At 36.8% G+C, this 27,637-nt stretch overlaps 2 protein-coding genes across 2 annotated transcripts in view; both read right to left on the bottom strand.

The window, feature by feature from the left end:
• The window catches only part of Rhbdd1 (rhomboid domain containing 1), a 1,230,872-nt gene that overhangs the window by 1,145,742 nt on the left and 57,493 nt on the right, over nucleotides 1-27,637 (bottom strand). The gene's annotated exons all lie outside the window — the stretch shown is intronic.
• Nyap2 (neuronal tyrosine-phosphorylated phosphoinositide-3-kinase adaptor 2) overlaps nucleotides 9,187-27,637 on the bottom strand; it is a 182,542-nt gene continuing 164,091 nt past the window's right edge. The window contains exon 6 of the mRNA XM_052193430.1: nucleotides 9,187-9,518. Coding sequence (XP_052049390.1) covers nucleotides 9,291-9,518 — 228 coding nt within the window. The 3' untranslated portion in view covers nucleotides 9,187-9,290. The remainder of the gene's footprint in view (nucleotides 9,519-27,637) is intronic.

The following is a 27,637-nucleotide window of genomic DNA, read 5'->3' on the forward strand; positions in this document are numbered from 1 at the left end:
AGTATACTTTGCTCATATTTAACCCCCAATTATTTCCAGATCCAGCTGCTTCTCCCTGCGCACCCAAGTTTGTACCTTCTGTTATTACCCCACCAAGTCTTATTTGTGGTACTGGTGTATTCTCAGATGCGTGACCTTCAACTGGAGAATTCTTGATCTACCAGCAGCAACACCTGGAAACTTGACTTTCGCTCTCCTAGCAATGATTCCTCCATTGGAAATGGGGTTTTCTGCTTCGCTCCCCTCTCCTTGCTGGGAATTTGTGTGGCTTAAGCTTGCCTAGGCCTCACTCATACTATCACAACTATTGTGAGTTCACATGTATAACTGCCCTTCTTTGTCTTGAAAAGACTGTTTCATTGTAGCCACCTACTGCCTGTTCTTACTCTCATGATCAGATTACTTTCTCTTCCTCAGTGATCTCAGAGACCTTGTGGGAGGATATGTGATGTCTTACAGGGGCTCAATTTATGGCTGAGGATTCTGCAGTCCCTTATTCCCAGCACCTAACTAAGATGCCTTCTTGAGAATGAGTGTTGTCTTGCTTTGGTCAACTCGACACAGTAGAATTATCTACTAAGAGAGTAACATGATGCAGAAAACACCTCTATAAGATCAGCCTGTTGGGCCATATAGAGTATTTCATTACTAGTGATTGATATGGGAAGGCTCAACTACTGTAGGTGGCTCCATCCCTTTGCAGGTGGTCTTAGATTATATTAGAAGCAGGCTAAGCAAGCCAAGAGGAGCACACTTGGTAGTTTTCCTCTATGACTTCTGCTTCACTTCTTGCATCTATGTTCATGCTCTGAGTTCTTTTCCTGACATCCTTCAGTGATGGAGTGTGATCTGAGGTTTGTAAGCTTTTGGTTATGGTCTTGATCACAGAAATAGAAACCTTAACTAAGACAGAAATTGTTACCAGAACTAGGGTATTACCTTGACAGACCTGGACATTTGATGGCATGGATTAAGACAGAACTTTGCTGATGTTATGGTGTGCTTACAGACAGGAGCCTAGCATGGATGTCCTCTGAGAGGCTCAACAAGCAACTGACTGAGACAGATGCAGATACATACAATGGACTCCAAATGCAGTCCCAACCAATGGACTGAAGTCTGGTGCCCCTGTGGTTGAATTAGGGAAAAGGTACAAGAAGATGAGGAGGAAGTCAATCCTATAGGAAGACCAGCAGTCTCAAGTAATCCTGATCCCTGAGACCTCTCAGACACTGACCTACCAACAAGACAGTATACATGATCTGATCCGAGACACCCCTCCCCCCCCCAGCATATATATAGCAGAGGACTGCATGGTCTGGCCTCAGCAGGAAAAGTTGCACCTAACCCTTGAGAGACTTGAGGCCCTTGGGATTGGGGAAACCTTGGGGGCCTTCCTCTTGGAGACAAGGGATGGAGGAATGGGAAGAGGAACTGTGGGAGGGTGCACCAGGAGGGGGCAACAGCTGAACTGTAAAAATTTAAATGTAATAACAAAGAAAAGGGAAAAAGACAGGACTTTGTGACTTAGCTCTAGAAAAGCCATTGAGTGTTAAAAGCTTAATGATCTATTATTGTAGGAACCTAGAAGAAAGTGCTGGTAAAAGTCAAAACTGGAAGACTGGCATCTGACATTTCAGAGGAAAATTTGAAAGTCCCTTAAAGAATCTATTTGGTGCATTAAATAGTTAGAATTAACAATATGTGGTTCTGGTTATCTAGGGCTGAAGAATTGGCTGTGGTTAATAAGAGATCAGAATTACTGAAGTAAAATTTTTGCTATGCTGGGAAAATTGATACTTGTCAACTAGGTCTGAAGAAACAGTTATGATTAAAAAGAGATCAAAGTCATTAAAGAAAAATATTATAGGAAGTGTTTCCTTGGGGTCAGCACACAGAAGCTGGGATCCAGAGGATTGAGGCTGTACCTTGTATTACCAGCTGAACTTGGAAATATGTTAGAATCACCCAGTGCTCTTGGATTTGAAGTCATTAAATGATCACAGATAGCGACTGAGACTTGACACTGGAGAAGCCAGAACACCAGCAGAGACACCACCACTCATGAGATGACAGTACCATGGGATGACCACAGAGGAGGACAGCAGCTGTTGCTGAGTGGAACTATCCTTTGTTATCAGGGATTCCGAGTGGGTCATAGAACTATGACAGTGAGGTTACATTGTTGGAGTTTGGATTTGATTTGATTTGATTGTGACTGTGCCCTGCTTCTTCTAGTGAGTAAGAAACAATCAGCTTATCCTTTGTCTTTTGATTTCACAAAAGTCCACAGTTGAGAGACTTTGGATATTTTAGTGAACTTTTAGGTGTTTTAAAGAGACTAAAATTTTAAAGGGTTTGAATTTTTAAAGACTTTTTTTTAAAGTTTGGAATATGGTTTATATTGATATTTTGATACTAATATGAATTCCTGGAGATGAGAAATGAAAAGTTATCATTAGATGGTAGTGTGTGTGTGTGTGTGTGTGTGTGTGTGTGTGTGAAGTTGACAAAACATTGTCCTGTTTTGTCAACATGAAATCATCTACAGTTATCTGAGAAGAAGAAACTATGACTTAAAAGATGCCTCAATAGGAGTGGTGGGCAAGAGGGAGCAGCATTTGATACAAATAAATTACTTTAAAAAAAAAAAAAGATTGTTCTGTAAACCAACATGGGTATTTTCTTAGTGATTGATCTTGTGTAGCTCAGTCAATGGTGTGCGGTGTCACCTTGGGTCAAATAGTCTTAGGCTGGATAAGAAAACAAGTTGAGCAAGCCAAAGGAATAAGCCAGTAAGTAGCATTCCTCCATGGCCTCTACTTCAGTTCCTGTTCTATGTTTCTACCTTGAGTTCATGCCCTGACTTTTCTCAGTGATGGACTGTGACCTGAGGCTCTTCTGTCACCTGACCCTCTCGTCTTCCAGTTGCTTTTGGTAATAAAAAATAGATACCTCATAGTAATAGAAACCTTAACTAAGATGAGTGTCTTGATTTTCTGTACACCAAAGTAAAATCATTTCTCTAAACAATATAATTTGATAAATACTGTTTTCTCTGAATTTTCTCATTCTAATGTCATTTCTGTCACATATCCATGTCTGGGCATATACCTGCATGCTAGTAAATATGCCTAGACTACAAACCACCACAAAGGCATGGGAATTGTCTGCCAATCACTCACCTGTGACTTATAAGATAATTTTATCAAGGCCTGAGGTAACAAAGCAAGGAATAGTGATTTCAAGGTACTTAAGATGATTAAAGAGATCATTGATGTAAAGTATGGGGAACTTATCATACATTGGGAGAGATGCAAGCTTTGAGGGGTGATGGGGGCTTAAAGATGTGAATGATCATTTGTTACATCAAAAAGGGGAGTACTATACTGAACATTTTAACACCTAGAGGAGCTGAGTTAAACAGTGGCAATACATTAGATTCTTTTTAAGAAATGGTCATGAGAAACTGGAGAAAAACTCAAAAGAGCAAGAGTGCTTGTTGTTTAATACAGAGGATCCACTCAATGGGCACACCTTTCACCTCACAGGTACCATTCACATACATACATGCAAGCAACACATCTATACATATAAAATAAATAAATCTTGAAAAAAAGAACATGGAAATTTACATTAATTGTATGATTATCATAAAAGTGGTTGGTAAAGAAGGTATTAGAGTCCATTAAAGGATACTGCATACTTATTGAGCCCCAAATCATGTTCCAGATACTGAGGAATATTTCATTTACTGATATCTTGACAACAGTAAGCACTGAGTCATTATTTTATTCAGGTCATTTCTAGAAGGATGATCAGTAGAAAGCATAATCCAATATTATCACACTAAATATCATATCTTAAGGCATGGCTGGGGGGTGTTGGATTTTATTTTTTACTGTTATATCATTAAATTGGACTTGTTTTAGGTGGAGATGGAATAAATGAAAAGTCAAAGTGCCTCTAATCATCTTGAGACAGAATCTGAATCGTTATTAAGGAACGCAGGTGTTATGTGGCTAAAGAGTTAAGGCCTCTAGTACTTACCAGTAGCAGGCTTCAACATTTCATATGATCTCACAAACAAACCAAAAACTTGAAAGAAAGTGTGCTTTTCTTTAAATCTTTTGAACATGAATGTTTATTATATAAATTATTAAATGACATTGAAATTGTAATACATGTATAGAATATACTTAACTTATATTCAACTCTATTTACTTTTAATCTTGCTTCTTTGAGAATAATACGAGACATGACATCCATTTAATTTAAACTATTGCTTTTATTATAATTACACGGGAGCACAAATAGATAAGCACAAAATATCATAAAATATTGTCAATGCACTAGAGAGAAATCAATTTGTTTTCAAACAACATCTGGTTACTTCAGTAGTATCAAAGTACATATATAATTACATATTACCTAAAAAATCAAGTACAAAAATTAAGAGACATTAAAACATCAGTGTTTATATCATTATGTATATAGAAATGCCTAGGAATACATGAATAGAGAAATCTGTTATCTAATGCTTATTTGCACAAATATTCAGGCACATACCTGACATTGCTAATGAGTTATGAAAAATGCAATAGGACATTCAGATCTTTAGATATGGTAAACATGTTAGTGTTGGAATAGATGTTCAATGGTTTTCTTTAAAAACCCTGTCTTTTAAAAATGTAGTGTCATTATCCACTAAAAAAACAGATTAGTTTATATCATTTTTTCATAGCTATTTGTTTCAAATATCTGAAAAGTCAAGAAAGTAAACATACAATTGCTAAATACGTAAACACGCTTTTAGTGCAAGATAACAAAAGTGTGACCATACTGTGCTTTGATTTGTTTTATTATCACAGTGCACTTTACACAAATTGCTACACTATAAATGGTAAGTCCAAACAAAAGAAGTGCATACTAAACATTGTCATATATATTATATACAGTATGTATTCTGTATCTGAGTGTGTACATGTTTAAATATAAATGCTTTCAGGGTGGGGCAACCCAGTTATATTTGGGAACAAATGAATCTTTTGAAGGATTATTCATAGATTTTTATTTGAGATAATTTCAACAATGGTTTTTTTTAATGTTTCTGTTTAAATCTGAAGCTTCACCATAACTAAATAAAATGTAGCCAGACTTTTCCCAGATTATACACACATTTTGTGCCAATAAAATTGACCCAAATATGAGAGGGCTTTAAGCCATCCGAACCCCAAACCATAATGTTTACATTTAACATGATAAAACAGTGTCATCCTTTACTGATTTATACAGATAGCAGTACATATTGTAATGTACAGGTAGAGGCTCACACATACACGTATGCTATACTCAGACATAAATTTAGTATATTTTCATCTTTTATTTTGACTGTACACTTGACCAGAAAACAACAAGAACACTGCATATAACCACTTAAAAACTGCCAAACATGTGGAGTTGTGTATGCTATTGGAAACAACTGGTTTTTCATTTTGAAAATATTAATGATTGTATACTTGAATTTCTTAATTGCAACAACCATATCTATGTCGTTAAACTCTAAGTATTCCTGAAACTCTATAATTATACAATGAATTTCTGAAAAAAAAGGATTGCTATCAAATTATTGACATTATGCAATTTGTTAGTTATTATTCCAAATCTGCAAGGTTTTGCAAGTATTCCTATATAATGTATGTGTCAATTCTCTTTAACGTCCACTAGAACTTAGGATACAGTGCATGAGGAGAAGATATTCTATCCTATCTACAATCCTTTTTCATGTGAGACTTAAAGCTTGCTTCAAATTTCTTACTCCATAAATTGTAGGAATATTTGTTTTAAAGTCAGATGGAAGCATGGTTGATTTCCAAGCCCTACATTGGGAATCTGACTGAGTTTATCATGTAAGTAATATAAAGATTGTATCTATAGTTGCGTTGTTCTGATGACTTTATTAGAACAGTAACTAGCTGGGGCTGTTCAGGTGTGTTAACTTTCTACTTAAGTTGTTCAAAAGACTCAAACCAAATTCTGGGTGTAGACAAGAACACACCTATGTCAATATCTCAATTTTCTAGAAGCACTCTAACTGCTCACTTGTCAGCAGTTCATAACTGTCACTATTTTTAGAAGTTTTCATATGTCCAAACAATTATTTTGTGTTCAGCAGTATATGCTTTATAAATTAATACATATCTTACCTCTTTATGTTTGCTTTCCTTTCTCAATTATTACATGACTGAAAATTAATCCTTATTTTCAAAAATCACTTTTTACCTCAAGCTTTTGCTTCAATAGCATACAGGGGGAGATACTGGCAGTGTCTTCATAAAGTGTGATTTCTCATGAAGCTCTGGTGTCTGTGATGGGGAAAACACAGTATTTTCCTCTTTTCCTTCCATCATTTCTACAGAAATTTGTGTCTTCTCTTCTTGAAAGTATTTCACACATAAACGCGTCTTACTGACAGCCAATAAAAATCTGTTTCTACAACATTTGCTGCGAAAAGACTATTTGTCATAAGTATGAGTTCTCTTGGCCTGATAACCATGCCTTTATATGATTTGTTCTTTGGCACTGCTAGAAATATGAGCATTATCATGTCATCATGTTCTGACTGCAGGTTATCTTCCAGCCAGATTCATACGGTGAAGTGCCCTAATTTATTGCCACCAGAGAGTCAACATGATTTTTTTTCCTATGTACTAATGACTCTTTTCTCACAACAAAGAGAAACTCTATACAAAGAAGAAGCTGACTATAGAATAGCTAATTGTCACAGTAGACAATTAAATATTATATAGGCACAGAGTAGTAGATCTGGAGTCAATTCCAAGTGAAGTCATTTTCCAAGATATTCCAAGATATTCCAACTCTTTCTCATATAGAGAGAGATTTGGAGAAATAAATGGAAATCGTTGTCTAAGTTCAAATTGTCAAAAAAAGATAACTCCTTTAAAAAATAACACATTTGAAGGAGGAGTGTGACATATGGCCATGGCATGAGCATGACAGAACACATGTGGCTTGCTGAGTCCAACACACATCATTTCAGTACCTGTTTCCTTTTGAACAAGTGACCAACATTAACAATTACCTCCTGCCTAATTCAGAGTGATATGTGTAAGATCAGCATTTGAAAGACACACTTAGAAATGTATTGCCTACACTTAAATGTCAAGAGAGGGGTCATAATTACTGCAATAGCCAGAATAAATGTGCACTAAGATCATAGAAATGCTAATGGATGGTGTCTTGTGTTTGATTAGCTTAAATCTATGAGGTCATCACAGCTCAAGTCATAAACACATTTGATTTCAATTATGCTTTCATCTGAAAATGTTTCCATCACTCTCAGATCTGTGCTGTATTGGCTGTTGGACTTAAATTATAAATCTACATAGCTGGTGAAACATAGCGAAGGTGTCCATTTAAAACTGCTTAAGATCTCTGTGGTTCGCTATATTTGCTATTTTTGCCTTTGTCGCCATCTTACTTGTACAAGCAGAAGTTACAACTTCTGTAAGCATTTTTTATATACAGTTCTCCCACTGATTGTTCACACACACACACACACACACACACACACACACAATCACACACAACACATGCTCCCTCTTATACTGTATCCCTTACTCTTTCAGCGTTATAATTGGACATCAAAATATACATTAATTATAAAACATTAAAAAATTATGTTATAACATTTCAAAGTCTCTTCAAGGAACTATTACTGATAAAGAATTACTAGATTTTTTTTATCAATATAGATTACAAAAATTCCTTAATTTCTGTCTTATTTGGTTTTATTGAGCAGCATGGAGCTATTGCTGTCAATACCCTTACAAGAAAAACTGCTATGATAACTTCAAACACACTTTTTCCTCTCAGAAATATAATACTAAATTGATTGTTACTGAAGAACCGCATACTGTCCATTTTAGGAAGCATAAATAGTAATTTAAATATACAAAATATATATAATAGTCTCATTTTTATTTATCCGTGGCAATATTTATCTTCAACTAACAAGTTACTTTTAAAAGATATATACCATTTTTCTTAAATTAAATTTCTTAACTTAAATTTTACCACTACATAAAGTTGAGTCCACCCTATCCTTTATCCCCTGTATTTCCTATTTCTTTCTTAAAACAAAATAAAAAATGACGTGGTCATAAATCTTTGGTCTTGGTGTCATAATCAGTAAGAACGGGTACAATAATTATGCACAGAAGATTATGACCCAAAAATGTAATAATTAGCTTTAAAAGATTGGCAAGAAGTACGTTCCCATGAATGGACTTAAATTTTGAGGAAGGTTGGCATGGAATATAATAAAATATGCAAATTAGTAAGTTGAATGTTTATTTCTTTATTTCATGTGGAAAACCATGCCTGTAAAATATTACTTAAAAATATTTTGTCTATAATGCCTCTGCTTCACCCTTTTTGAAAACAGCTGTGTTCTTACGGTTTTGCATCTTTGTTACTTCCAATGTCACAGTGAACCCTGGTCTCCTCCAATCAGATCAATGCTGCAAGGACACATATCCCCAAACCTTATTTCTGAAGGAAAGTTTACTGCTGCAATGTCCCAATGTATCCTACTTTCTCCATAGTCTGACTTGCTAATACGAAGTGAAGATGCAAGGATATGAAAGAAATCCTTATGGAGTCACTGTAGAAAAGACTGTCCATGTAACATGGGCATTCAGACTGGTGTCATGCTTCCATTCACTTCCAATCAATCCCTTAAAGACTTAGAAAGCAGCAGATCATCTCTACAAACAGGATATTCAACTTCCGTATTGCTAGCACCAGATCACATATTATGTGTTTAAATAGGACTTATACCTGTGAGCTCTTCTAGAGAAGCCAGATGTGGGTAGGAGGACAAAGACATTTTAAATGCAAAAACTAATAAGAAAAGGCTTCCAGGGGTTACATATAAAAGAGATAACAAACCAGTTCATACCAAATTATATCATCTAGTAAACTTTTCTGATGTCTCTGCAACTTAAACATGTATAATGATTATTATTTCAGGTGTCACTCATAAACTAGCAAAATATTTACAATTTCATATATTCTGGATTCAAAATAATCCAGGATAAGTGTGCCTTAACTTCAAGGACAAACACATTTTATCTTGGGTATGCCACATTACTCACAGCTTCCTGTGGTAATCCGCATCAACAAAGAATATAAGGAACAATTAAATATCACAAGACCACGTCGACCTCCCTTGAATTGAGCAGTGTGGAGCTCGGGTCAGCACACGCTCATATGGCAGTATCCCAGAATACCGTTTGCTGTTTGGAATACGGCGGAGGACTGTACTTCTTTGATCCTGCGGTCTTCTTCCAGCTGGGTAGGATTGGCATGCTATCCTGTTTGCAAAGGCCCTTTTCCGTTTTCTGTCTAGCCTTTATTTCTTTGCACAAGCAACGCTTTTTCTCAATCATCTCAAGCATTGTATGGTCTCCATGAAACCACTGCATGCATGCCACCTAGCAAAAGAAACAGAGTGAATACAGAAGAAAAAGATGGAATGAAACCATATCTTTTGCACTGTGCTAGAAGCTCTTTCAAAAACTCTCAGCTATTTCTACACCTACTTTAAAAAAAAAAGTTTAGCATGGATTAGTAAAATACGATACTCTTAAATGAAGCAAAAAATGAAAGCATGGATGCTATAAATAAATATTCTGTTTAAATTGGTAAACATCGTGACATGATTTAGTAACACTTTGGATGTAAGCACTTCTGAACATATTTTGGAAACCCTCAATAAAGCCAATGGCATGGCAAAATAAGCAAAGATGCTGGTTTCCAAGACCAAACCTTCATTCAACTCTGGAATGCATGGGGTAGGAGAGAGCCGACTCCCATGAGTGGTCCTCTGACCGCTGACTTCCATGATCATAGGTTATGATCTCTCTCTCTCTCTCTCTCTCTCTCTCTCTCTCTCACACACACACACACACACACACACACATTCACATGTGCATGCATGTACACATACACACACTCACACACACACACTAAATAAGAAAAAAAAATGTTTGTTAAAAAGACCACAATGTGGAAACAAAGTAACTTTTATTTTTTCTAAACAGTTTTCCAAATTCCAGTGTTTATATTGGTTCCATTTTGTTATTGTTCCCAAATTCAAATATAAGAACTATTTTTTCAATGACATGTTAGGAAGTCGCTAAAAACCATTTTCATTCTTGCAGTATGTTTTAAACACTTGCCTTTGTTTCTATATAGAAGCAAGCACATGTATGTTAAGTAATTCCACCTGCCGAAGTGACTCTGTGTGCACATGCTGTGTTTGGGTATATGCTCTGATAGCTTTCTACTGAGTTTTTTTTAACCCAAATATTTGATAAAGCAGTAAACATCTGAGATGGAATCACTGCCCTCTACAAAACAATGAAAAACGAGCAAGCAAATAAACAAAAAATCTTAGCGAATACGACTCAACAGTTCATCCAGTTAATTCAGTTAAAAAAGAAAGGTTAGTGGGGACTATAGGTCAAACATACACTGATATACATATAAATATATGTATATATATATATATATATATATATATATATATATAGAGAGAGAGAGAGAGAGAGAGAGAGAGAGAGAGAAAGCTGCATATTACACATAGTATGTGTAGTTCTATGCCTACTGATAACATTCTTTGGAACCAAATTTGTCACAGAAAGATAGTGATGAGGTAAGCCCATCATGATCTCAAACTGGGAAGGGCTACATTGAATTATTGAAGCAAAAATCCCCTATGACCCAAAGGTTAAAATAAACCAAATAAAGTCACCAAGCTTGGCATTATGGCTTTAGGATGATATTTCAAACCGATTTCTAATTTTCTGCATCTGATGACATTGTAGTGATTTAATAACTTAATCCATTTCTTCCTTGCAAAAGTGATGTTCTAAAATAAGCAGAATGCACTGCCATGGTGCAGTGCATGAAGCTTTCTAGAGACACATTTCCCATACCATAAAAGAGAGCTGGGTAGTTGGAGATCATTCAACAATCTATGGCTGGAAGGTTGCCAATTCAAAGTCAGATCGCACTGTAAAATACACTTACAAATATATGCAGTCTAGTATCTAGAGTGTTCTTACATTAAATGTGCTGTCAGCTCTTTTTACTCTTAAGAGCCAAGAAAACAATGTGACAATGAAGTGAATGACTGTGTGATAGAGTGTGATTCATGTGGGAAGATAACCACCTTCATAATTACAATTTACATAAGACATGCTTAGATACACATTTTATTCCTCACAATAAGACTCGTGCTATGACTGGGGACATAAAATCTCTCCCCTTATGATGTTAGGAAGTTATGTAATATGGGGGAAGTAGTAAGTTGTATACTTATCACATATATGAAATATATGAAAAACACCTGTAAATTATCAATATTTATTTTTAGTAATAAAGTCTCTTTATCTTGTTAAAATACAGCTTCAAAATCCCACTCTATTTCTCCCTCAAATGACACAACTTTGGGGATAGAGTGCTAAATTTAATTTAAAAGCAGTGCAGCAAATACATTCTTCTAGTTCAGTTATTTTGTTACATAATCTTATTATATTCACTCCAAATACATAATATATGTATATATACATATGATGATAATTACATACTCACATTACATACTTACTAAGAGATAATTATAAAACCATTGTCCAGTTATTATGACCCCAATCAGTTTTGAGACAAGATTTTAATTTAACGTGTCAGACTGGCGTTTTTGCCAGGGTGAATGTCTGGGTTAGGGTGTCGGGTTTTGGAGTTACAGTTGGGAGCTGGCAAGTGGAATCTGGAGGCTGGGAATGAACCCAGGTCCTGTGAAAGACCAGTCAGTGAGTGCTTTTAGCCACTGAGCCATCTCTCTAGCCCCTAGGGCAGGCATTTTATTAACATGACACAATAGAGATGATATTATTAAATAATAAATTCATGGAGTATAATCAATTGAAGTTTCCACTCGGGGAGGTGAAATGATAATGCTATGTGTGAGCCACACAGCAACATATGCATCGGTGGTGGAGCAAGGTGATGAGAAGTCCATTCTGAACCTGAGAACTCGCTCTCCCTAAATTCTCATATAGAAATACTACCCTCTACCTTAGAGGTCTTAAAAATGAGAACATGGCAAGAGGTGGGGGAACATAGTTCCTGAGTGGGACTGATCTTAAAACAGAACAAAAGAAAAATAAAAAACAAACAGAAACTAAAAACTCAAACCCAAAACCCAAGAAAGCTTTCTCCATTTCACAAGGTGAAGACCCAGTGAGAAATGAACTGATAGATAATGCTTTATCTCTCTTAACAAGCCTACGAGCCAGTGATAATGCTTTATACATTACGAAGTTTATGAAACTTTGTTATGTTTTCTTATAGAAACCCAAACATAGGAGCCATATGGCAAACAACCTTCAGTAGGTGTTCAACCATGGTAAGTGACTGGCTAGCATGAGGAGCTGCTATAATGGACCATGGTACCCACACCTTCCATATTTCTCCTCCAAGCCCACATCTCTGATAATGAGACTAGCATCAGCCAAACTTCACCTGAGAGACAATCAACACAATATAACAGCAGCACTCTGATTCTCTCTCAAGGTCATCCAATATCAGTGAAATTCTCTTACTCTTGCTGTCTAGACAAGTCTAAAGAGACCCCCTGACTAACAATAATTGCTATACATTTTTACAAGGAACTAGGAAGCAGAAAACAAAGACATTGGACAAATGCTAAGGAAAATGGAATGAAATGCAGTCTTTAGCTGATTGTAATATATCAATATTGATACATTAGTTATATTAAATAAATTATAGTACTGCAAGTTATGTATGGGAGACAATGAATCTGTATTATTCTGGAGCTTCTGTCATACCTTTTAGGTTTTCTTTACATCTAAAGTTTACAAGATTTTTTTAAGTAAGATTTTTTAAGTGCTTTTTAAAGTTTTAAACTTCCTCTGCTCTCAAGGCCACATGGTAAAGTAATGAAATCTAAAATATTTGGTTAGGATCTTTCTAGTTGTGACACTCAAAAGTAGTGTATCTCTGAACTTTCTAGGTGCATTATAAACTTAAGTATATATAATCCACATAAATATACATGCACATTGTATAACTATACATGTGTGTTGTATTAGTTAACATATAACATATGTCCATGGTGTATGTGTATATATATAGATAGATAGATAGATAAAGAAATCAATTATAGATATATTAGTTTTTACATGGTTGTAGGGACCATGGACTGATTCCTTTTACCAAGGAATCATTTCACCTTTTCACTACCCTAGTTACCTTTTTTGGAAATTTAAAATTAAATACTTTCTCGGACAAAACATATTTTCTCTAGACGCAAACAAAAACACACTGTACAACAATAGATCTCTATAGTATAAGTTTGAAAAAATTCCCAAATGTGTAAAGGATAAAACTAAAAATTAACTACTCTGTAATAAGCATTTGGAGCATGTCAACATTAAATAAACAAGAAATAAAACAGATATAAATTATGTTTACTTTAATGGCAATACTAAGTAGCATGTAATATGTTCTCAAATGCTCAGGAGACAGAATGCAATGTAAAAGAAGTGCCTTTATGGTTTTAAAGCTGAGTGCTACAGTTCGTCAAAAGACTTGTCTACACTTAGTTTGTGAAGCAGAAGACACCTACCTGTTTTCATAAGTCATTGGGATGTTTTTTTTTAAAAAAATAGCTTTGGATTTTTAAACAAAATAAAAATGGAAAATAATTGATAGTATTATCCATGGAATTTGATAATTCCATGACAACATGGGAATTATCAAATAAAAAAACATATATGTATACCTCAAGATTTTTAGCACATGGACATGATTATCTGTTGGCCTGCAGTCTATAGGAGGGGAGTCATTATGACAGAGACTTTGTGGCTCACCATGCATACAATATTTACAAGTAGTCCATTTGTAGAAATAAAAGATCACATCACAAAGGAAAAATATAACAAATCCATACAATAATGAATGGTCGGTCTAGTACAAAGAAATTGAAAAGGCCAAGTGAGTGCCATACTAGGTGTGTAAAAGTGGAGTGAGAAATGATTAACACATGAACTAAATGTGAGAAAATTGAGAAAAGAACCAGCGTTGTTATTGTTATGAATGGTTACTGGAACCGGGAAAGTACTGCTGCTCTCTGCTCACGCCCTTTCCTAAAGATGCTTTCAACTTAATAAATGGTTATTTGACCCTCAAAATAAGCATGTATTAGAACTGTAGAGTAGAAGGAAAAGAGACAATGTCAATATTGGTGCTACAAAAGGCATGTGAAACTAAATACAAGGCATTGATTCAGACTGACTTATGGTGGTTTTTTATATAAATCTGACCCATCTGATAAACCAGAAATGATGAGAAACAGATTTGTAATAACAGTAGAGAACGTCTTCGGGTGTGCTGGCTGTGCGCTGTGCTATCATATCCTTATAAGGAGAAGTAGAGTGTTGCAATTATAAAGTAGCTGGGTTTAAACTCTCTGCATCAAATGCTAGGTGAGCCCATGTCTTTACAGCAGGAAGCCACCTCCTCTCATGCATCATGAGCCCATTACTTTACAATAACAAACCACCATCTCTCATGGGTTACTCCGGTGACTCAACCTAAAAACAAATTTTTACTTTTATGACCTTTTTCATGACTATTTTTCCAAATATATTTGAGAAAGATATGGTCAACTGTATGATAAATATTAAAAAACATACCCCCCCAATAAAACTTGAACACAACAATAGTGGGGAGGAGCCCTAGGTGCATGGGGGTTGTAATTTTCTCAACTTGTCCATGTATTCACTGGTAAGACTACTTTATTTCATGGTTAACTAAACAGAAACTCTTCAAAGACCATCACACAGAAAATAACTATGAATTCATCCACGTCTTCTAAAAGAAACGTGTGTCTTGCAAGAGTATAGATGCAACCCAGCTTCATGCTTTTTATGTTAAATATTAAATGATATAGTTAGCTTAAACCCTGTGACTCTATAGTTGCTTTATGAATATTATACAATTACCAGAAAGTATAAATGTGGGGCTGGAGAGATGGCTCGTTATTTAAGCGCACTTGAAGGTCTTCTAGAGGAACCAGGCTCAGTGTTCAGCACACACAAGGTGGCTCACAATTATGTGTAACTCCACTTACGGGTTATCTGTTTTCATCTGCCTTCCACAGAAACCAGACATACACGTGATGCACGCACATATGTGTAAGCCAATATTTATACACATAAAATAATCTCTTTAAAGTATAATACCCAGGATGCTAAGAAGAGCGTAAAATAATGACCTGATTTTTTTAATTTCACGAAGGCCATAATGAAGCTATCAGAACTAATATTATCAACACACGACACAGGTAGGTAAATGATTCAATTCCATTGTACTAAGACTGATCAGAGGCATTTGATATGATGTCTTCAGTGCTGTCCATGGGGTTTTGTGTTGCTTCCTTGCTTGAGATATTTTAAGAACTGAACTTGAAATGGTTCTGGTTTTTAGATGGGCATTATTCCTTCTTTTTAAATAATTACTCTGAGATAGAGTCTTACTGTGTATTGCAGGCTGTCCCCATAGTGGCCATGTAGCCCCGGGGTGGCTTGGCACTCATGCCTTTTTTGCAGCCTCCCTAGTGCTGGAATTGAACTGAAGGCTTTCCTGCATAGTAATCAGGTTACCTGGTTCATGCTTTACCTGGTCTTAGACTTTGCCTACACGATCTGCTTTCAGTGGGACTCTAACAGTGGGGATGGGCTGTCTTGGCCTTTTTAACCAGCTCCTGGTACCCTCTTCTTCCTACTGGGTTGCGTTGTCCAGCCTTGATACGATAGTTTGTGCTTGTTCTTAATTCATTGCTTTATCGTGCTGATAGCTCTGGGAATCCTGCTCTTTTCTGAAGGGAAAAGGTAGAGCAAAGAATTTAGGCAAGAGGAGGAAGAGGTGAAGAGGAAGGTGAGGAGGAATAGGAGAAGAAGGAGGAGGATGAAGAGGAGGAGGAAAGGGGACGGAGGGGGAGGGAAAGGAGGCTGGATTGGGATGTACTGTTTGAGAGAAGAATAAAGGAAAAGAAGATAAAAAAAAAAAAAAACAAAAAAACACTCCCCTCTCCACACAAAGAAATTACAGGAACCTTGGCATGCCTTTAAATTTTTCCAAACTTTAAAATGTGTATGTGTGTGTGTGTGTGTGTGTCTGTCTGTCTGTCTGTCTGTCTGGGTGTGTCTGTATTTGTATCTGTGTGGGTCTGTGTGTTGGAGTGTGTGAATATAACTCTAATCTATTGAGTGTGTAATTCTTAATTATTCCCTCAGAGTTCTTTCCCGTTTAACAACATGTTGACTCAGAAAATATGTTTTATGAAAGAATCATTAGGCAAGTCTCTACCTGAGCCTAAAAGTGAAACTTTATTGTTTGTTCCCTATGTCTAAACTTAGTTTTGATATATATCTGTGCTCACAAAATGATAACCACACCTTCATTTCAGACTTATTTTATGATATGAGATCATGGTTACATGCTAATTTCTACTCTTCTCTTTTTTTTTGATGTGACTATTCCCCTCAATATACAAAGCTAGGTCAGTTACTAGACACATACTAGAAATAGTGGACGTCGCATCGTTAAATTGTGTGTTCACTTCTTAATTCAACCCTATGTGTTTGCTTTTCTGTTTTCTTAGCAGATGGTGCAAATGAATAAACTTAAAAAAAAAGACATGATTTTTTAAATCAGTATTTACTATATTGAGGTCTAGTTAATTACGGGTTCTGTGGTCATGTGTCTTTAGGAAGTGAAAACAGTAAGGCCTCATGTTGACACATTTGAATGCAACAACATGTTATTTACTAAAATGTAGATACAATTGTATGCCTTATTTAATATTCTCTAGATGGATATCTTTGAGTGTAGGGACCTACCTGTTAATTCTTGCACCCTTAATTTCTATAATTAGAGAAGTATACAACAAATGCCCTTAAAATTAGTGAATGGGTAAACAAATATATAGATATTTTATAATGTTTTCCAGAAAGCCACCTTTGAAGATTTTTATGTAATGAAAGATTTCACTTCACTTTAAATCACTTAAATCCAACAATTTCCTTAATTGGGCTAACTGAAAAATATTTTTTTGGATGGTAGTCTTAGAAGCACAGAAATGGAAACAAAAGATCTTAAAAGGTAAATTGAAATAGCACATATGCAGTCCTTTACGGTCTAGCATTCTTCTCTTTATTCTACAGTGTGCAGATTACTACTCATTCTAGGTATATTAGTAAAACTCCCTTCAGTCCACTCAATTGATATGTTTTATAAAATAAAACAAATTATGAAATTGGGACTACATTGGAAGAAGAAGTACATCAACATATGTGGGAAGAACTGAGGGTGATAATGACCAAATTACAATCATGTGCATGTATAAAAATGTAATGACCCTCAACACTGTGTCTAGTTACTATATAATAACAAAATAAAATATAATAAAAATACAGACATAAAGGTGCTATTGAATAACTTATGTATTGATAATGTCACTGGCAAAATAGTCATTAAACAAGTAAAATATCAAATACTGAAATTCTTAATTGATGTAATCCCCTCAGAATATTCCTCAGGAAAACAAATTAGTAAAACATATGTCCCTTTTATCATTGACATTGAAATGAAGGATTATTGCAATTGAGGTAGTAGTTCTAGCAACTTCAGTAACATAACATAATAATATCAGGAATTATTAGTGTCCTATAACCTGTTTTGCGCAGTTGGTGAGCACAAAGGTATCAGTTCTCTAAAGCACAATAAAATTAATAATATGGAAATGTTATTTTTAGATGATAAAGTTAAGGTTGTAATGATTAATTACACTGACGGCTTTGCCATTAGTACTGCACTACCTTGTCTCAGAGCTAGTTATGCTTAAAGTAGCCTGCAGCAGCAGCATAGATACAGAGAAGTGTTCATGGCATTTATGCCTCATACAACCAATGGTATGGGAAAGTGCACTGAATGAAATAGAATCAGCAAAATGTAACGCTGAAAAATTACAGGATTTCAATACTAAAAATACCTTTGGGGCGAGGTGAAATCTTCATCTTCTGCCATTTCTTTCTTTTTTTTTTTTATTTTGGTTTTTTTGTTTGTTTGTTTGGTTGGTTGGTTGGCTTTTTCAAGACAGGGTTTCTCTGTGTAGCTCTGGCTGTTCTGTACTCATTCTGTAAACCAGGCTGGCCTTGAACTCAGAAATCCGCCTGCCTCTGCCTCCCAAGTGCTCAGATTAAAGGCATGCACCACAACCGCCCGGCTCTTCTGCCATTTCTTTCTTTTTTAAATTTTTTTTTAATTTTCTATATTCTTTGTTTACATTCCAAATGATTTCCCCTTTCCCGGATCCCCCTCCCCCATATGTCCCATAACCTTCTTCTCTCCATCCATTCTCCAATCACCTCCCTCCTTTTTCTCTGTCCTTATATTCCCCTCCAATGCTAGATCAATCCATCTTCTGTCATTTCTTATCACCACACTCTCCTCCTTTCCATTTTAATCAAGGTCGTGAACAAAATGGCACTACCAGGTCCCACCCGAGGAGACAAGTCGCTGTCAGTACTATGCCTTCTTTACTTTGTTCTAGACTTGTGATACCCATGTGATCACTAGATTCTAAGTGAGAAAATCCAGTTTAGAATCTCAAAAAGATCTTTTGTCAGCCAGAGAAGCAGCTTCCATCCTGGGAGTGAAGAGGCTTCGCATCAGAGCAGGCAAGCATCCCTTCCTCTGAGCACTCTACCTGCAGCTCCTCCTGCTTGCCTCTGTCCATCAGAATGCACTGTAAAGTCTGTTGGGTTTGCCGATGGATTTTAGTATCCAACAGTCACTGCTCTTTGCTCTTCGGTATATCACTGCCAATTGCTGACTAACTGGCATTGAAAACACTGCCTACACTGGGCATCTTATTTGTAAAAACCCTGCTGGAAGTATTTTTTTTTTATTAGTTAGCCACATTGTGGGTCATTTTTCCATTTCACAGTAGCAAAAACAAAAAAACAAAAAACAAAAGCCTCCAATACTCCAAAGTATGCTTATGCTTCTCCAAGAATAATCACAATCACTGGGAGATGGTCCTGACTGAATTTCACATGTGTTAGCTATTTAGAGCTGCATTAGGAGACAAAATCCAAGAAAACAGTTTCATAAGGAAAAAGGCCAGAGACTCATGTCATGTCACCATGTAGAAAATGCCAGTGACATTAAGTGATAATTTTACAAACACTTGGCCAGTAAATGTTGTGAGGCTAAAGAGAGCAGTGGGCAGAAGGCATGACGGAAGTTGATGAAGGGTACTAAGTTGTGGAGAGATGGGAACAGATTCTGGCACACTGCACAGTAGGGTGACGATAGATATGTCTGTGCATGGTATGTCTGAGACAGTCAGAAGAATAAAGGATGGTTGACCATGAAGAAATGATAATTTGGGATACATATCTATTTATATGGATTTAAGCATTCTGGCATGCATGTATATGTTGATATTGCTCACAGCACCCTGATATTAGTTACTAGTTTTAAAATAAGTATAAATAGAATTTTAAAAATAATAGATTTTCTGTGCCTAGAAAGCAGGCTCAATGATTAAGAGCAATGACTGCCCTTCCGCAAGACCCAGTTTGATTCCCAGGATGCACATGGTGACTCAGGATGGCCTAGAACTCCATTCCTAGGGGAACTGAGGCTTTCTTCTGGCCTCTGCAGTCCCCAGGGACACTCATGGCATAGAGGCATGCACACAGCCAATACAGCCATACAGATAAATTTTAGTTTTTAAATGAAAAGGGCAACTACGTGTTTGTTGTGGCTCTGCTGTCCTACTACAGGTAGCCTTCTTTTAACTCTTAGAAACAAATTCAAAGTGTAGAGTGGGAAGTGTACATGACTTTATAAGCTTGAAGACAAATTATCTGGTGAAAGGAAATAGTTAAAAGTACAAAACATGAATCCACTCAGTCATGAGGGCGAGCTACACTAGCAGTCTTACACCCTTAGCACACAGAGCACATGCACGTATGAAAAGCAGGTCATACTCTGTAAAGGGTAAAGCAGGGCAGAGTCATTGAAAAACAACATTATAAGCAAGTCGATTTGTGGGATGGCGTTGTCATGTGGGAAATTAGTGAGCATGATGCTTTAAAATTTGTAGCAACTTCAGAAAGACAGCTAGCACAAGGACAGATCATGTGTCAAGGATATAGGTAACCCTTCTGAGGAAAACTGACCCGTATTTGCTTCTACAACATATGTGTCCACAGACTCCGTAACCCTAAAACTTCTATGATTCAAGATTTGCTTTGGTACTATTATGGGATTATATTTTTTTTATTTTGGAAAGTAACATGTCTATATTCAAAATACAGTTTCCCAGTAAAGACATGGAAGGATTCTCAACAAGTGTGTCTAATATTCACTGTAGAAAAAATTACAGCTATTTTCATTGATTAAACTAAATGTTATAATGAAGGAAGCCCTGAGAAATTTCTGGAATTAATTCATATGTTTTTAAATGAGCGAGACATTTATCAGAGGAAAACTTTTAAAAGACATTCCCTGAAGGAAAGCACAATGTTACAAGATAAGATTCAATTACGGGAAATGTATTGATGTTTTCACTGAGTATATTCTGCTAATCACCTACATTAGCATCAATTTAATTGCAAGTTTAATTTCATTACAAAATGCTGGCTTTTGATAAATTGGATGTACCCTTGGCCCCTGTCATATGAAGGAGAATGTACCCTTGGTAAACAAGTCCTTTATTTGTTTGTAGACACGCTGGATACTAATGCTCCAGGGGTCAACTGAACACAGCCAATGGACTCTGTAAGACATGCTCATTCTTACAACTTGGACTTGGGCTGGGGAGATACAATATGTTTTTCTCCACTGAGATGCCCTGTCCATCACAAATAGATATACCCAGGCTATTGAAAGAGAAGCAAGCAGTGGCAATCATGGTGATGTCTTCTGGAGCCAAATTGGCCATTGTAGTGGTTCTATTTGGTTCATTCCATGCTTCTGGGCCTCAGGGTGTAAGAACTATAGAGCCAAACTGTGCAACAGAAGACTGCATCAGGCTACCTATTCATGATTGAATATTTTTGAGCCCACACAGGAAAACAATAATTAACTGAGGTATCATATATCCAAGAGAGAAGAAGGCAGTAGAGGCAGGGTTCAAAGGTAACCAGAAATACCCTGACTTAAGGTTTTCTTGCTTAAAAAGCAACCCAGCAGTCTTCAGGAGCCATGTTTCCTCTGTCTTCCTAAATAGCTAGTCTTTCCCTCCCAGCCTAGTTGGGTTGCCAGCTCAGTGTTTGGGCAAAGTGCCAGCTGTGATTTTTCATTTCCTTGGTAACACAACTTTTTGTATAGTAGAGTGGTATGTATTTTTGAATTTATCAACGTGAGAACAGTAAGAACTCTCATTTTCTCTGGGACAGATGTGGGCACCAGGTCTTTATTTCTCTGGCCAGAAAACTGGAACAAACACATTTTCTTTTGTTCTGAGATACATTGACTAGAAGCTTAAGGTCTTTATTTTATCTTAAAATCCAGTGCGGACCTCCAAAATAATGTAAATCACACTCATAATTTCACCTGTATATTTAATCAGAACTCCTCAAAAGAGAAGATTGTTTTCCTTCTAACTAAATTTATCCAAATTTTTATGAAGACTTTGGGGAGAAGGAGCAGGAATTTTTAAAAAATTAACAATAAATTTAAAATTCAGTTATGAACAGCTCATTACCATTCATAGTCTACAAGCTGAGAGTTCAAAGAGGAACCATCTTCCATCCTACCTCTTCATCTCCTGCTCTCCAGCTAGCTCCTGTGTTCCTTACTCAGTACCTCAGAAGACATCTCCAGCATCTAGCATGAGATATACACCTCCAACCCTATCGGAGAGATGCTGTCTGTAATACGGTAGAGACAGGAAACGGGATCAGAATCCCTTCTTAATTGAAAGCTGTTAAACTTGATTTACAGAATTGAAAGCTTTTTATTTCCAGTTACCCTACTCTTGTGAGGACAATTGGATGCAGTTGGCTCAAACACAAATGACTGAAAAGAATTCCTTATTAAACAGTGGTGACTGCTTCTGGCATTAAGGATGCAGGCTACTTTCAACCTATCTCTTCTAAGTTAATGTTCACAAAAAAGCTTCTTCACTCATGACAAGTAGATACTGTTTGGGTCTGAAAATAATTGAAAGTTGTATGGAGAAAATGAATCTGCCATTCTAGGCACCGTTGGGAACTACCTCTCAAAGGACTCTCTAAGGACCATGATTATATTATCCTCTAGAAAGAAGAACCAAAAATTCTCCTCTACCTTCCTCTAGAATTGTGGCCCAGTGTGAAATCAAACATGGGATATATCACAGTAAACTCTGGGCGTTATTTCAAGAGTGTGCCAGTGCCTTTGGCATATGTTGATCCCCCAGATCAGAGGTCACATTGGCATTTCCTGTTTCCTGTCTCAGTACCTTTCAGCCAGGTGCTTTAAAAAAGCAGTGCAAATCAAAACAACCGTGAGATTTCACCTCACACCAGTCAGAATGGCTAAGGTTAAAAACTCAGGAAACAGAGGTGTCGGCAAGGATGTGGAGAAAGAGGAACACTCCTCCACTGCTGGTGGGATTGCAAGATGGTACAACCACTCTGGAAATCAGTCTGGCGGTTCCTCAGGAACCTGGGCATGACATGTCTGGAGGACCCTGCTATACCACTCCTGGGCATATACCCAGAGGATTCCCCGGCATGCAATAAGGACACATGCTCCACTATGTTCATAGAAGCCCTATTTGTAATAGCCAGAAGCTGGAAAGAACCCAGGTATCCCTCAACGGGGGAATGGATACAAAAAATGTGGTATATTTACACAATGGAGTACTATTCAGCCATCAGAAACAATGAATTCATGAAATTCTTAGAGAAATGGATGGATCTGGAGAACATCATCATACTAAGTGAGGCAACCCAGTCTCAAAAGGTCAATCGTGGTATGCACTCACTGATAAGTGAATATTAGACTAGAAATGTGGAATACCCAAGACATAATCCACATATTAATTGATGTCCAAGAGAAACGGAGGAGTGGCCCCTGGTTCTGGAACGACTCAGGGAAGCAGTATAGGGGAATACCAGAACAGGGAAGTGGGAAGGGCTAGATGGGGGAACAGGGGGAGGGAAGAGGGCTTATGGGACTTTCGGGGAGTAGGGAGCCAGAAAAGGGGAAAGCATTTGAAATGTAAATGAAAAATATATCGAATAAAAAAAAAGAAAAAATAACAGTAATAGGAGGAACAGAACATAGAAAACTATAACTATACAAATTTTGTTCATGAACTTAGCTATCTGCTTAGCAATGCCCTGGACCTGTTGGTCAATGATATTGTATCTACTCAATCTACTCAATGTTACTATGGAGACACATAGACAATATGGGAGCATGGACTTTCACACCCTCCTTGCCTTCAGGGAGTCAAAGAGCTCTTCCTTATATACACTCTGAGCTCCGGGCTTGGGAGATGGCTTGGGATGTGACAGAGTTTACAGATACAAAGATCTGGGTCCAATCGCCAGAACCCATAGAAATATTGAGTTGTGACCGATATTGTTTTTATAACCTCAGCGCTGTGGTAGGGGAAAGGTGCGTGTGAGGAGAGGCAGAGGATTGCTGAGAGCTGGGAACTGCTCACTGACAGCTTATTTCCAGGATTAGTGAGGAGACTGTGTGTCTCAAGGTGGAGAATGAAAGGAAAGTGATTCTACTGCAGATACTTGCCTTTGTGTTTACTTGCAGGCAGACATACCTACACACACGTGTTTGTATACCACATGCTAGAACAGACACACACACACACACACACACTTCTGATTTCTTTCCAACTTTTTGGGACCCACACCAATTCTCTTTCAATCAAACAAAAACTTTTTTCAGATGAGACTGCCAGGTCTTCTCCCTAAAGTGCCTCCTTCTTTTATAATTTTTTTAAAAAGATTTTAAAAATCTTTTGAGGGATTTTTTTTCTTTTTTTTTACAGCTGCTTAGCCCAATTTCTAACACTCTGAAGAAGTGACCAATATAGCTCTCGGGATCACTCTTTTATAAACACTGTAATGACAAACCTTTCCTTCCAGACTCAGACCTAAAAACCACTCCAAAATAAAATGCAAGTGAGGGAAGATGAAAATCGGGACAAAGTGGAATGGAGAGGATACGGGGTGTTTTGTAATAGTTTGTAGCTCACAGAAGGCTTCAATTAGAGTGAGTCAGCCAGAGCACCCCTGGGCTCTGAACTTAAATCCATTCCTTCTCCTTTCTCCAGATCGTTTTTGTAGAATAATGATAGCCCCTAAAGTATTTGTTACACAGTGGTGAGAATCCATATTTTGCTCAAAAGAAAAAAAACACAGACTTTCTCTTGACTGTTCTAGGGACCATCTAGGAAATTGATAAAAATCATATATTTAATAATCATATTACTTTGTAGATTGTCTCCCTCGGGACCAATTTTCTCCAACAATAATTGGCTAGCTTGCCTCTTTTAAAACAAAGATAACTAGGGGATATTTCTCTAAAATAGCAAGGACAATTGGAGTGCTAAAGCAGTCTAACAAATGCTACCACAAATTGAGCACACACAATGTCTCACAAACTTTGAAGATGCCTTTCATAAGTTCCCTTTATGGATGACCATTCAGGTTAACCTTTGTCAGCTTTGTAAAACTGACATTGACCTTGTGACCTTCACTGGCTTGACAAAACTGAAGCTCTATGGGGAAAAGAGTAAAACAGTACCATCAGCAGATATTTTTCCAAATACTAAGTAGATGGATAGTTGGGCCAAGTGTCTGAACTCAATTTAACTAGCTGTGTAAACCGCAATCTTGCCCAGGATGCACATCTTTCACTGGGGAAGCTGGGTGAAGGCAGTGAGATTAGGCACATATATTATACTCATTGGAATCAACTTGTGATCATTAAGTATGTTCTCTCTCTCTCTCTCTCTCTCTCTCTCTCTCTCTCTCTCTCTCTCTCTCTCTCTCTCTCTCATGCACACACACACACACACACACACACACACACCTCAGAAGTTAAGAAAGTGAATTTTGAGGCAGGTACATCACATGCCCAAAGAAATTATCCATCTAATTCCATAACATTCATGACTTTCCTGACCTTTTTTTCATACAAAAGTTCCTTAGTCCTAAGGTATCTCTGGGACCATCCTCCCTCCTTGCACATCGTTGTCATCATGTTGCTTGTATTTATGTCTGCAGGACTGATTGTCTGGCGGATCCTTACTGCCACACGTGGCCTCGTGGCAGTGATATCAATTCTACAGTAAAGTTCTGTAGATGAATCTATCATTTCAAAATTTATTCTTACCATAGAATTCTTAGGATTAAAAAAAAATCAACTTCTAAGGTTAACTATGAACATTCTAGAAAAATGTAAATTACCGAGTTAAGGAGTTATAACTCAGTTGCTGAGAGCTGACATCATGAACTATATGTAGATCATTGTCAGAATACGGCAGATAGTGGGATCTTAGCACCCATCACTTAGCACCTACAGTAGAAGAGAATTACTTGGTGAATGAATCACAGCTTGCTGCAAATAATAGCCTGCCCTAAATCACCACATACTTTTGCACTGATTTGGAATGTTTTCGCAAGGCAGGGCATGCAGGACTGAGAGGCTCAGACACATTTAAAAATTTGAGTAGCATATCTTCGCCTCCACCCAAAGACCTCTTTTTCAAATTTGATAGGAACAAATTTTCAAGTATCAATTGACATTACGACAAAGGATGTAAGCCAGCAAATGCTTCCACAATAGATCAACTGTCCATGGAGAAACTTACACTAGAAATTCCAAGAAGTGAAGTAAGACTCACAGTGTGTTAAAAACCAGATGTCTTCAGATGTTTTACAGATTATTATTGTATTTGGTCTAAAATAGTCATATAATTATATTTGCTAAACTATTCCATTAACTTGAATTGGACTTTGAGTAAAAGTAAGAATAATTCTTGCTGCTCACCCACTTTAGCCTAGTTAAAAATATCTACTGATTATAGGTGAATAAACTACATTTTCAGAGCTGTATAAAAAATATTTAGAAAGGGTTTAAGCCAAAGCTGATTGATTTTTGAAAGCTTCCATCTTTCTACACAAAACACATGGAAGTGCTAATAATACAATACCCTTTAAAATCATGGTCTTAAAAAAGTTAACACTAACAAGTAATGTGTTTCATAGCAATTATTTCATTCAGGAAATGCTTTAAATTCCATATTTGTCTGTTCATGATATCTTTGTCAAGGGTAGGGGGAGCACATTGCCAAGGCTTGTAAATGAATGGAGAAGAATAACAATAAAAATTAATATTGAAATAGACTTTAAAACAATTCTGAAGATAGAAATATTCATGCGATTGTTTGAAAATATTTTTGATGAGTTGATTTTGGGTGCATTTTTGCTCGCATGTGTGTCTGTGTACTATGTGAATGCAATGCCTGTGGAGGCCAGAAGATGGCATCAGATCCCTTAGGACCAGAGTTACAAATGGTTGGGAACTGCCAGATAGATGTTGGTAATCAAACCCTGATTCTCCAAAAGAGCAGCCAGTGCTCTTAACTTCTGAGCCATCACTCCAGTTCCTACGTAGAAACACATAAAGGTTGCGTGATTTTCAGATATTTCTCAAATACCAGGAGCATTAAAGAAAAAGTTAAAATAGGCCAAGGAAGATGGCTCAGTGGGTAAAGCATTTGCTATGCTACCATGAATGCCTTGAATCCCTGTCATGCACATAAAGTTGGCCATCATAGCCTATGCGTGAAATCTCAATAGTTCTGTAGTGAGAGGGAAGACACACACTGAGGAATCCCAAAAGCTCTCAGCAAGCTAACCAAACATATAAGAAGCAAGCAAACAAACAAGCAAACAAACAAACAAAAACAGACCATTAAACAAGCAACAACAGAAATACAAACAACAACAACAACAAAAGAAAAAGAAAAAGACAAACCAGAACTGTTTCAAATATTTAAAACTGTTAGGAGCTTAGGATGGATTTCCAAAATTGTCCTCTGACTTCGACCTTGGCACATGTGTGCCCAAATACAAGCACACATATCCAGTCACAAATAAATAAAAAGCTAGACCAGTTCCTCTATAAAGTAACCGATATGAAACACATTACTCGTTAGCATTAATTTTCTTCTAGGTCATGATTTTGAACTGTTTAGTGTTATGAATATTTTAATTTCTACATTTTTTTCTTGACATAAAGTAATTGCTTTCCTACAGCATTCCTAAACAGTAAGAACATGCCTATGAAAGCTCCTGTTATCATGTTTCTGCTTGCTGGACTACATATTCCCCAAGCAGCACTTGCCAAATTTCTTGCATGATACATTCGATATCTCTCTTTACTCTGGAATCAGCATAAAATAATGTATTCATTGTCCCTTTGAGTA

Source organism: Apodemus sylvaticus, chromosome 9 (assembly GCF_947179515.1).
Source record: "Apodemus sylvaticus chromosome 9, mApoSyl1.1, whole genome shotgun sequence".
In the NCBI taxonomy this organism is placed as follows: domain Eukaryota; kingdom Metazoa; phylum Chordata; class Mammalia; order Rodentia; family Muridae; genus Apodemus; species Apodemus sylvaticus.